General features: G+C 40.7%; 1 protein-coding gene across 3 annotated transcripts in view; it reads left to right on the forward strand.

Annotated features, from left to right (window-relative positions):
• TAX1BP1 (Tax1 binding protein 1) overlaps positions 1–13,070 on the forward strand; it is a 79,290-nt gene that overhangs the window by 54,434 nt on the left and 11,786 nt on the right. For 2 of the 3 annotated variants that reach the window (XM_020993361.2, XM_020993359.2), the window contains exons 14-16: positions 1,092–1,172; positions 5,191–5,362; positions 6,042–6,190. In XM_020993361.2, coding sequence (XP_020849020.1) covers positions 1,092–1,172; positions 5,191–5,362; positions 6,042–6,190 — 402 coding nt within the window. The remainder of the gene's footprint in view (positions 1–1,091; positions 1,173–5,190; positions 5,363–6,041; positions 6,191–13,070) is intronic. The other variant, XM_020993360.2, reaches the window with a different exon arrangement.

The following is a 13,070-nucleotide window of genomic DNA, read 5'->3' on the forward strand; positions in this document are numbered from 1 at the left end:
TTGAAGTGTAGTTGAATTTATGGTTAAATGTTAGGAAAGATTTCAATATTGTCTTAAGGACCTCCTGTTTATTACAAACTTGGCCATTTTAACTGTTCTCTTTACTTTCAATTATGAAATTGTAGAAATTTGATGAAGCCATCATTGAGCATTTTGTATTGAACCTGTATCATTGAGCATTTTGTATTGAACCTGTATCTGTTTTTCAGACTGGTAGCTAACTTCTTGTGAAATTATTCAGCTAGAAAGTGTTATGTGTCTAAGGTTGGATTTGAACTCAGGTCCTCCTGAGTCCAGGGCCAGTCCTCTGTCCACTGTACCACCTAGCTGCCCCTCTGCACCACCTAGCTGCCCCTTCCACTGTGCCATCTTACTGTTAGGCTTTTTGGTAATCTGGAGTGAAATCGTATAGCTCTGAACTTGTATTTTTTCAGTGGAAATTGAAGGGATAGATTGCTCAGATGTGTGAAGAAAGAATGAATTTAATTATGCAGATTGGATGGGGAGGGGGAGGCACCAGAAGAATTTGCCTTGCATGGTGGTGGCCTCCACCAATCTAACAGAGAGGAGGCAAGTTAAGACTAAGGGTTTATTTAAGACAGTAAATCGGAGGATGATGAATCACTTTTAGGTGCTATGAGTGTGAAGTCTTGGTGGGACATCAGTGGCTAGCAGATGGTTCAGAAAGCGTAACTGCTACTTGGTGCAGAAATCAGGATGGGAGACTCGTGTTTACATGCATAATTGCATCATCTGAAAGGAGTACAGAATTGAAGTTGTGGGAGTAGATGAGATCAGCAGGGGAGAGAGGAGAAGGCAGGCTGTGGACGCTGAATTGGAAATCGCTCACGAAGAGAAGGAAGGGAACAGGAAGGAGATCTTTGGAGACTCGAGGGAGGAATTGATTGTGTAGATTGCCAAGATTGTCAAGGAGAGGAGAAAAACTTGAAAAGCCCTTGGATTTGGCAATGAGGAAGTTATTGATAACCTTCAAGAGTAATTTCAGTAGAAGAATGTGGGTGGAATTATAGGATGAGTTGGGTGTGCTGAACGCTGTTCTTTAAATGAGTTAATGCTGACTTTTTGTACAGGTTCAGTTGTTGCAGAAAGAACAAGAAATAAATGATCAGACCTTACATTTGGAAAGTCTTATGAGGGAGAAGGAGGAGAAGGTAGGAAGAGCTTTTTCAGATTCATTGCTGGTAGAGTAAGATTGTGTTAGAAGACCTGTGTATTTCAGAATACAGGTTGAAAAAAGGAAATGATATGTAATAGTCACTGTGAAACAGCTTCTGTCTTGTGATGATTACCTTGCTCACGGTGGCATCTTTTAAAGTAATCTAGTGTATAGCCGTGGTGGTGTGTAAGGATTTGCTTTTTCTTTGATAACAGGCAGCATCTTTAGAGGAAGTGTGGTGGCATTTAATTACAGCTCTGTCTCTCATTCAGCTCTAGCCTAGGTCAAGTGAGCAGTAAAACATGATAGAAAGGAGTTGTTATCCCTCTAGAGACAATGAAATAAGGGGGTGGAGGAAAAGCTCAAAGCTTTGTGGCATGTAGTAATAGAGAGACAGAAGAAATGCATAGGTTTGAAGAGACTGCAGAGGGAAGGGCTTGAGGGTACCCTCACTTTTTATAATTGAGGCAAACAAACACTACTAATAGAATATAATGGAATAACATTTGCTGTTATAGTCATCCATTTACATAGGGGCTCCAGCATATAGCAGATTGCCTTGCATCTTCCTTATGATTGTGTAAAACATTCATAGATACTTACGTTACAGGGCTGATACCCTGTGACTGTTGTACTAATTTTGTATGCTCTTTCAAAAATGATTTCAGGTGCTTATCATGTTAAGAAAAATGGCTTAATTAGGATGAATAAAAAGCAAAGGGACAGAATTGTATTTAGTGTACGATAAACTTGTTCAGAATTGAACTTTGTCTTAGTGATCACAAGTTGAGTGTGATTTTTGCTTTAAAGTGTGATACGCTTATAGTTTGCTGAGGTAAGTAGTGAGAATGAAATCCGTTTTTTCTGATTGAATTAAATCTTTAGCAAAATTACCCTATCAAATAAAACAGCAGTGCTGGAAATCTTGGAAATCCTTGTGATTTGTTGTTCTTCTTAGAGAAAAGTTACATTTAAACTAGGATGAAATACAAAAACATTTTGGTCATGTCATAACAGCTCTCACCAAAGCAACAGGCATTTCAGTCAATTTACGTAATTAAAACAATAAGCTGACAGAAGTTTTCCATGTTTAATAGGAAATGTGGATATTTAAAAATTATATGTATATGCACAGAGATGCACATTTTTGACATTTTAATTGTCTTAGTGTTTGGAGATGAGTGAGTTGCTTTGTCCATATCATGAAACAAAAAGGATAGACTTTCTCAGTCTGGTTAACCATGGTAAATTTGAAATGTTGGATGTACACTTCTCTCATTTTTACCTCTTTCTTATTTACTCATAGAGTGCAAGATAAACACAAGTTTTTCCCCTTAGTTCCCAAAAAATTTCTTACAGTATGAAGGAAAAATACTGATTCTCTACTTTCCAAAAACATTGAATGCTGATTATTCTTTAATCCTTTCTGATAAATTCATTCTAGGGGTGTGATTTTGTTTAAAAGCTCATTGAGAATCTGTAATTGGTATTATTGAAAGGTAGAAGTGCTCCGAAGCCACAAAGTCGGTACTGTTAATACAACTTCTGTTCAGAGGTTGAATGGATATATGGCTTCAAATTCTGAGTGAATTGAAGTGATAATTCCTTTCCATGATTTCATCTTTTGAGTATTAACGTTTTGAATTGAACTTAGTCCTCAGATCTATAAAGATTATTTAAAAAATCCTTATGTATTTTCCTTTTAATTTCAAGCATTTTTGAAACATAAGCTATCTAATTTTAAAATGTCTTTTAAAATCCATTATCTACTGATTTTCACTTTCCTCTTGTTGTCCATATGCCATTTTTTGCTATCTTTGGTCAAGCCTTTCCTGTTAGATTGCTAGTTTTCAAAGAAGGTAATTTAAAAACTTAGTGTAATCTTTAGAGTGATAACAGCTGATCCTTCAGAGAGCACTTGGTAGTTTACAAAGCCCTTTGTGCATAACCCTTTGGGGTCAGTTGTATGAACATGAGCTTCCCAGTTTTAGAGGAGTCCTTGCTGGTCGTGCATCTGGTCTGCTCTGGCATGGCCTGCCCCTTCGACGTCTTTGAGGCTTACCTTCACCTGCGGCCGCCTTGTCCTTCTCCCGAGGACTCCTCGTAACAAGCAGTATAGCCACACGTAACAAGCACGGCATCTGTCGGGGCGCAGCTGCCGACCACTCCCCGGCATGGCTGCCCCAGCTCACAACTCCACCAAGGCTGGGCTGCTTTGCTGCTCTTACCATAGCCCCACCATCAGACGCCATTTAACTTTTCCTCATCTTTGTCTGGTTGATTTTGTGTGGGGAGGAATGCCAGAATTGTTTTCATTTGCGTTGCTCTTACCAGGGATTTGGGATCCATTTTTTGTACAGTTGTTGATAGCTTCCTTCTTTTCAGAACTGCCTATCCCGGTGCTCTGGCTGTTTATCTCTTTTAGGTCACTTTATGGGTATCACATGTGAATCCTGAATCCTCACCATATATTTCTTCTTTGCCCTTTGTGCTGTACACGATAACTGATTTTTAGAAGAGTATAGGGTTATATATTTAGAGCTAAAAGGGACATTCCAGGCCATCAAATCTCTCCTTTCCTCCTCCCTACCCCATTTTACAGATGAGGAAACTGGCACAGAGGTTAGGTGATTTGTCCAGGTTCACAGACTTAGTAAAAGCCTGACCCATTATTTCACTTAAGATTTGCAGCCATATAGTATTAGTGGGAACTCCACCAGATCTTGGATCATGGTCTGGGCCCAAAATTCAAATAGAGGAGGGGCTAGATTGCATTTGGAAAATCATGTGATGCTTTTAGGACAGTTCCAAGTTGCTCTCAACAGCAAAATCACATGTAATCAATCCGCAAGTATTGATTAAACACCTCCTGTTTGTCAGGCACTGAGGATACAAATGTAGAGAATGGAACACCCTTACATTGTAACAGAAGAGACAAAAAATGCTTGTGTAAGTATCACCACTGGCACTGGACACTGTTATAAGAAAGTCCCCTCCACAGCAGCAGGTTGGCACGTTCCCTACAGTTTGTAATCTTTAAGAGGTGCCTGGAACACTCAGAATAAGGCTTACTGTGAGCCATGCAGCCAACATGGGTACAAGGCAGGATGTGAAATTGGATTATTCCTGGCTGGATCAGCTCTCTCTGCGACACCAGCTTGGTGACCATAGCCATAGATCTAACAGTAACAGCAACAATAACAGTAGTAGTGATGAGTGTTGTTTTTCAGTCATGTCTGACTGTCCGTGATCCTGTTTGAAGTTTTCTTGGCAAAAACACCGAAGTGGTTTGTCATTTCCTTCTCCAGTTCATTTCGCAGATGAGGAAACTGAGGCAGACAGCTAGTGAGTGTCTGTGGCTGGATTTGAACTCAGGAAGATGAGTCTTTCTGACCCCTGTGCTCTATCCACCGTGCCTCCTAGATGCCCTAAATAGTGATGATAGCTAGCATTAATGTAGTACTTTATCTCATTTGAACCTCACATCAGCCTTTTAAAGTAAGTACTATTACACAAACAGATCTCAGTGCACAGAACATTAGGATTCACATCCACCCTCAGATATTTACTTAGCTGTGTGACTTTGGGCAAGTTACTTAACCTCTGTCTGCCTCCGTTTCCTCAGCTGTAAAATGGGGATATTGATAGCACCTTCCTCCCAGGGTTGTTGTGAAGATCAAATGAGCTGTTTGTAAAGCACTTAGCACGGTGCCTGGCACATAGTAGACCCTTAATTTCAGAAGTAAGTAGCTACAAGGTATTTTGGGGGGGGAGGGCACCAGCCTTTGGGGGAAAGGTAGTGTTTGAACTGTGCTTCAGAACAAGAGAGGAGTTTTATGAGGTGGAGGTGAAAGTAATTTGGGCAAGAGCCTGTCTGTTGTAACTCAGGCAAATATAAGTTGCATTTTCAAAACACGTCCCCTGTGGCCATTGTTGTGCATACCGTATTTGTTTGATGCTGTCGTATCCATAAAATACTTGGTTCCTTATAGTTTTTTGTTGTTGATTTTTAGGAGCTTAAAAGGAGACTTGAAAGTCAAGCCGAGAGAGTCACGGAAGGTCAGAGTGCCCAGCAGTCCCAAGTGAGCGGCACTTCCACAGAGCACAGTGGTCCTGTGCCTTCAGTGCCAAATAGGAGACCAGTGCTGCAGTTTGGAAATCCCTATGCAGCCCAGGACATAAGAGGTTTGTTTGGAAAGAGTTCTAGTTTTGAGTTAAGCCGGGGTATAATGGACCCTGTGTATTTCAAGTGTGTGAAAGGTAGGGGAAATACATGATATTCTTTTGTGGGTAAACAATGGGGAGAAATGTCAGTTTTTAGAAATTAAATAACTTATTTCTGGGTGGTGGAAAGAACTCTGGACTAGGAGTCAGCAGAGATTTGAATGAGAATCCTGCTTCTGACAATTACTAATTGTGTGAGCTTGGGCAAGTCACCAAATGCCTGAGTGTCAGTTTCTTCATCTGAACAATGGGAAAAACAATACATGTGGTAATCATCTCACTGTTACTAGACTGGGTTATGGTGAAGATATTAAGTAACATTTAGAATGTTCTGTAACCCTTAAAGCACTATTTAAATTCCAGTCATTTAAAAAACAACCTTGATTTCAAACAATTTGGGGGATACCTAAACTATTTGACATCTAAATTTTGTTGTTGTTGGGTTTTTTTTAGGCAATTGTTAAGTGACTTGCCCAGGGTCACACAGCTAGTAAGTGTCAAGTGTTTGGTTTGAGGCCGGATCTGAATTCAGGGCCAGTGCTCTATCCACTGCGGCACCTAGCTGCCCCTGACATCTAAATTTTGATAGAGATTTATCGAACCTATAAGTTTCACTGTTCTTTTATGTTTTTTATTTCAGATGGAGCAGATGGCGCTTTTTATCCAGATGAAATCCAAAGGCCACCTGTCAGAATGTTCTTGTGGGAATTGGAAGACAACGTAGTCTGTAGCCAGCCTGCTCGCAATCTTAGTCGGCCTGATGGTTTAGAAGACCCTGAAGATAGCAATGTAAACTGAATTTCTCTTTTTCTTTGCCTAACGTGTTTATTTGAGTATTATACATATATGGCCACTAAATGAGTTAGAGAGTCAGTTATAAAATGCTTCAGAACCGTTTTCTTATTCTGTAGGATTTTCATGAAAGTAATAGGTAAACGTAACAAACATCACGTAGGTTTTAGGTTGACGTAATGAGAGGCAGCATAAAGTAGTACAAAGAGCGTTGGGTTTGGAGTCAGAAGTCCTGGGTTCAAATGCTGTAAGTCACATCATGCTCTTTATGGGCCTTGGTCTCCTCATGTGTAAAACGAGGTGACATTGGACTGGATGGTTGGCTGAGGTGACCTCCCAGGGCCCGTCAGCTCAAAATGTAGGATCCTGTGGTCCTGTTTAAATGGGAGTTAATCAGTCTGAAGTGTTTTTATTCAAAAAAAATTAATACGTGCCAAGTTAGTGAGTAGGAACCTTTGTTTTCAAAATAGCCTTGCTAGACTGGAGGGAGACATGTTGCAGATTCTGTTTATTTCTTTGTCTGCTTGAAACTTAAAGGATTTGAATTATATTAGCGTTCCCTAGAAAAGCCTCAAGCGTGAGTGTTACCGTGTGAGCTTCCTTTTTGGGAAGACGTTCCTCCTTCTGCTTAATGTCGCCTCCCTTGTACGCTGGCAGGAAGACAAGGGAAGACAAGGACGAGCACAGCACTGGCTCGTGGAACACGTCATCAGAGTCTTTGATTGTACTGAAGGGGTTTCTTGACCATTTACTAAATAAGTTTGTTTCTTTCTCGTTGCACTTTCTTGATAAGCTGTGGTCTAAGACGGATTGAAAAGAATGACTTTATTGTGCTCTTTGCAAGAACAGGAGTATCATGACCTGCTTCTCATTTAATCTAGTTTGCTGCATTTCATTGCTATTAACCTTTGCGGAAGCTGATCAGTGTTCAGACAGGCATGATTTTAGCCCTGGTGCTCAGCACCCATAATGGGGAAAAATGTATTTCTCCCTTCTGCCTTTTGCCCTCCTGTGTCCATTGCTGGGAATAATTAGGAAAGCTGTCAGAACTTTTGCAGCCTATTTGAGGTCTGGAGTATTATCGTACTGCTTTTTCCCACCTTTACTCCCCATTTTGCATATCTAATCTGATCATTTGTGGTGGCTCCGACATTACCTGTGACAAGCCCTTCTCTTCCTTAGTCATCTGCTTCAGTTTAATTAGCAGAGAGGTCCTCCCCCCACCTTTTTTTTTGAATCTATGTGCTTTGCCCTCCTGCAAACCTGTGAGAAGCAGTGTTAGAGTCTTGTGCTCATTTGCTGACACACTGAGATTGGGTAATGAGATGGAAAGACTTGGATCTGCTGGAAGAGGAAGTAACCTGGGATTGCTCTTTCTCCATTCAGATTCGTTGCCCCAGACAGAAACCAGTTCATATAAACCGTCACAGATTTTTAGCTTTAAATTTTATGGCAGTTGGAAATGAAAGTCAGACAGGGGCACACTTCCAAAGTGTAATTTTAATTTCTGCACATTAAAAGAAGACTTAAATGAATGACAGCACAAGAATTCCTAATCAAATGATTGTTAAAGGTAAATTAGACTAAGTGGCAGATCAGTGTTAGTGAAGAAATAGCTCTGGTAGGTGGCTGGAGGGGGGAGGCATCAAATAAACTCAGAGGAATAGTGAGTCCGGATGAAGCAGGCCACCCTGAAGCTAGCACAGAGGCAATGTGGGCAGAGATCTTGAAAAGTGGCTCAGTTTAGTTTTTACTATTTCAGGGATTTTGTCTTCCATTATATAGTTACCATTTTAAGTTTACTTTAATAATATCTTCCTATCTTGGTAAGTCACCAAATGTGACTTTTCATAGAAACTTACCCACGGCAAATATGATACTCTTTATTATTAATGTGAGAGAGAAATCCATTCAAGTTTGGGGGGGGGGCAATGCAGCGGAGATTAGTGGGGATAATTAATGCAGGCTAGAATAGTTCATTCATGTAATAGGTTTCCAGGACCATTCAGTATAACTCTGTGAGCCAGGTATAATAGATATTATTCCCATTTTATTTATTAGAAAATTGAGACTGTAAATGGGAAGTGGTTTTGCCTATGATTGCACTGATGGTTTCTGAAGTGGAACCTGAAGGCCAGGAGAGCCCTCTATCTCTTTGACTTAGAGGGACACAATCAGTGACGTCGCAGCCCAGGACAGACACGGCTGCTGAGAGGTGCGGGGAGTTACGAATGTCCCGTCCATCAGGCTTTGATTCTAGGACTGGGATATTAGAGGAAATGAAAAACAAGGTGATCGGAGTTTTCTAGCATGAACAGAAATGGTGATACTTTAAGAAGCTGGTTCCTCACCAGAACTCTGCTTTATACTCCTTTCTTCTCTTTGATCTAACTGGTATGATTTCATTTGTAGTCTCTTATGTTGGCAAATTAATCCTTGAAAAATAAAGATAAATTCATACTATCAGCAGTAAGCATAGAGGGAAACTTCAGACAAAAGTCTGGATAAAACTTTTGATCCAGTAAAATAGGGTACTTAAACATTTTTCTGAAGTATTTTCTACAGTGAACTTCTATGGAGCACATTTATAGACTATTCTTTTAAAACATTCAGAGAACTCTATTCATTATTATTTTGCTATCACAATTTAAAATCCAAGAAATTGCTGCATAAGTGGGGAATAAGATCTTAGGATATCAGGTGGTTGTATCTTTTGGCTATCCCTAGTGCTTTACATTGGGCCTAGAACATGGTCAGTGTTTAATAAATGCTTGTTGACTTGATTTCAGAAAGCGTAGTAATCTATTGTTAGATACAGAGATCATAAACGAAAAGCAAGGTAGTTAATTAAATATGGGAAGATCACTAAATTATGTTGTCATTAGAAAAATTCAAAGCAGAAACCCTGGTGATCATTTTTTAGACGCCAAAGACAAAACTGAAATAATTGTTGCCTTCAAGGAGCTGTTACATTCCTTGGAGGGGGGTATACTATGTACACATAGAAACTAGATAGATCCAGAACATGGGTGGGGAGAAGGCCATTCTCCAATGGATAAATGGTTGAAGTGAACAAAGGAAGAATTGCAGAATGTTCACAGCCCCATGAAAAAATGCTCCAGGTCACTATTAGAAAAATGCGAATCAGCACAATCCTGTGATTTCACCTCACACCCTGCAGAGTGGGCAAAAATGATCCAGAATGGCCACAGTCAGTGTTGGAGGGATTATGGGAAGGTAGGCACACATTGTTGGTGGAACTGTGAAATGGTACAACCATTTGGAACTGTGTAAATAAAATGGCTAAAATGTCCATACTCTGAATCGGAGACACCATTACTGGGTTTTTATAGCCCAAGGAAGCCATTGATAAGGAAAAAAGTCCCTATGTACTTCAAAATATTTATAGCAGCACCTTTTATGATAGTGAAGAATTGGAAACAAAGTGGAGGCTCATCAATTGGGGAATGTCTCCATAAATTGTGGCACACGGATGTAATGTAAGATGACTGTGCTGTAAGAAGTAATGTATGTGATGAATGCAGAGAAGGATGCAGAGATGCAGAGTGAAGTGAGCAGAGCCAGGAAAACCACATTGACAAGCAGCTCTAGAACTGGAAATGGAAAGAATAGTGACACACCCCAAAAATCATAATGATCCAGGAGGGCTTAAGCAAAGAGAAATAAGAAGACCCCTCTGGCTCACTCAGGGAGGTGGGAGGCCCACAGGGGGTCACATGGTACATGTATTTTTGACTTTCTGTACGTGCCCATCAGTTGTGCTGACTTTTTTCCCCCGTCTCTAACAAATACTATCTCATATGGGATGGCTCTCCTGGAGGGAGAGGAGGAGGGATACACAGAGTACTATGGTGATGTAAAAAAAACAGAAAGTGGCAGTAAATACTTTGGGGGGAAAAAAAAGAGGTGCAGGTTGGAAAGGAGAGCATTCCATGCATGAAGAAGGTGTGCAAAGCCACAGGTTTGGCTAGAGTGAGTTTGAGAGACTGGTGGAACGTCACTTGGAACGTCACTTGGAAATATCCCAGAGGCAGGTGGTGAAGATGGCGTAGGGGTGGGGGGGATAGAAAGTAGCATGGGAGGCTTGAGGAGAGAAGAGATGATTTGGAAGAGCCACATTTAGGCCTTTTTACCCTCAAGGTTCCTCATCTTTGCAAGTGGACATTTTGGGTACAGGAAAACTGCCATTTTGCAAGATATATTCTCAATGATCAGTTGCTAATTAAAACATAATTCTTCAAATTGAAGGTTTCCAATTGCTTTTATGAATTGCTTTAGTGGCTAAAGTAATCTTGACAGAGCTGAGATACAATCTCCTCTTTGGCTGTGCTCTTCAGAAAAACAGAGTGGTAGTGACAGCCAAGCATCAGCTGATAAAAATTTTCTAGCTTTGGACATTTGGGATCAGGGTTCTCTATTTCTGATATCAGCTCAGAAATTTACAGAATGCACGTAATCCTCATGTTGGATGTATTGGGTGCAGCTCAGCACTTTGTTTTAGTAAGCGCTCCTTTGAATTAGTGTACTAACCAACAGCTAAGTAAAATGTTGATAATCCTGTGGTCAAAGTTTTGTAAATCTTATGCCCCATTTAGTCATCCTTGATTCCTGTCTAGATTCCAAATGCTCCCATTAACAGTAATATCAGGGTGATAGGAAGGACCTGACCCTGGCTGGTAGCCCAGGCATGTTATAGTGCCATGTGGTGTGGAACCTCTTTGGCTTAGCCGTTGGCTCATAGTTTGAGCCAACAGTGGCGTTTTTAATTTCATTTGATGCTGCTGAAGGATGTGCCCAGTAATGATGACTGTTGTTGTGTGGACATGTGGATGTTCATTGAGTGCCATGGGGAATGTGCTTGTTTTCAGGGGACAGTGCTAGCTTGCTGTATGTTCTGTGGGTAACAGAACAGAAGGGTAGATCAGACACTGGACAGCAAAGGAATCTGAAAGGTTATGACAGGGCAGAACACTGGCCTAAATCAGCTGAGATCTAATTTACATGTTGTACTTGTTAATCTTTTGAACCCAGGGATGAGCTAAGAGAGATTATTCTGAAAAAGGCCTAGCCATTTTTGTGGATTCCTAGCTAGTCCTCATTGCATTATAGGAACCAGTAGCTCATGATCTGGGGTGCCGTTTCCAGGAAGAGAGGTGATAGTCTGGCACTCTGCCCTCGTGAGACAACGTCAGGGGGATTGTGCACAGTTTTTGTTGCCACAGTTTAGGACCATTATGAGCTGGAGAGAAAGGCCACCCAGATGGGCGTGGGCCTTGATTCCATTCCAGATGAGCATCATTCCAAGGGCTTGGGCGTGTTTAGTCTAAAGGAGGGGGAGTGGGCTTTGCAGGGGAGCACTGTCCAGCCATTCGAAGGGAAGAGGAAGTAGACTAGGGAGAGTAGGAGGCAGAATGGGCTACCTCAGGAGGTAGTGAGTTGCCCCTTCTTTGAAGTCTTCCTCAAGAGGCTGGATAACAAGACAGCTTGCCAGTTTCAGTTCAGTTTTACGAGCATTTATTGATTGCTTACTGTGTGCCAGACATGATGGTAGACGCTTGGGATAAGAATACACAAATAAAATAGCCCTGCCTTTAAGGGACATCATTTGGGGTGCTTGGTAGTGAGGCTTCTTTTTCAAGTACACGTCAGACTAGCTGGTCTCTTCAGATTCTGTGTTTCTGTGATTTTCTTTCTGTGATTCATGTGTCTGGAAGCATCCCTGAATGTAAAACTATACTGAACCGCAGTGGTAGCCACCAGTGTGTGAGGATTTGGATGCTGAGGACAGTGCCATGGAGTGATGCCACTTTCATAATGAGGATTTAAAAAAAAATGTATTAATCTATTTTGATTTATCAACAATCACTTCCATATGCTTTTGAGTTTAAAATTTTTCTCCCCCTTCCTCCCCACCACCCTCCCCAAGACGGCACACATATAGGCTACACGTTTACATTCCTATTAAACATATTTTCACATTAGTGAAGTTGTAAGTAAAAATTAAAACCAATAGGAGGAACCATTAAAAAGAGGAAACAAAACTCAACAGAAGAGAAAAAAAATAGCAATTCACCTTCCATAGTTCTTTCTTTGGATGTGGATAGCATTTTCCATCACGAGGCCTCTAGGGATGTCTTAGATCCTTGTATTGCTGAGAAGGGTTAAGTTTATCAATATTAGTCATCGCACAGTGTGGCTGTTATCGTGTACAACGTTCTCTTGGTTCTGCTCACTTCACTCGGCATCAGACCATACAAGTCTTTCCAGGTTTTTCTGTTTTTTTTTTAAATTTTATTAATTTATTTTGATTTATCAACAATCACTTCCATATGCTTTTGAGTTGAAAATTTTTCTCCCCCTTCCTCCCCACCACCCTCCCCAAGACGGCGCACAATCTCATATAGGCTTGACATTTACATTCCTATTAAACATATTTTCACATTAGTGAAGTTGTAAGTAAAAATTAAAACCAATAGGAGGAGCCATCAGAAAGATAAAACAGAACTCAACAGAAGGTAAAAATAAGTGATAGCGATTTGACTCCCATAGTTCTTTCTTTGGATATGGACAACATTTTCCATCCTGAGGCCTCTGGAGATGTCTTAGATCCTTGTAATGCTGAGAAGGGTTAAGTTTATTAATATTAGTCATCGTACAATGTGGCTGTTATTGTATACAACGTTCTCTTGGTTCCGCTCACTTCACTCAGCATCAGACCATACAGGTCTTTCCAGGTTTTTCTGAAGTCAGCCTGTTCATCATTTCTTACAGCACAGTAGTATTCCATTACATTCATATACCACAACTTGCTCAGCCATTCCCCAATTGATGGGCATCCTCTCAATTTCCAATTCTT

Source organism: Phascolarctos cinereus, unplaced genomic scaffold, assembly GCF_003287225.1.
Source record: "Phascolarctos cinereus isolate Bilbo 61053 unplaced genomic scaffold, phaCin_HiC Scaffold_1;HRSCAF=81, whole genome shotgun sequence".
Classification (NCBI taxonomy): domain Eukaryota; kingdom Metazoa; phylum Chordata; class Mammalia; order Diprotodontia; family Phascolarctidae; genus Phascolarctos; species Phascolarctos cinereus.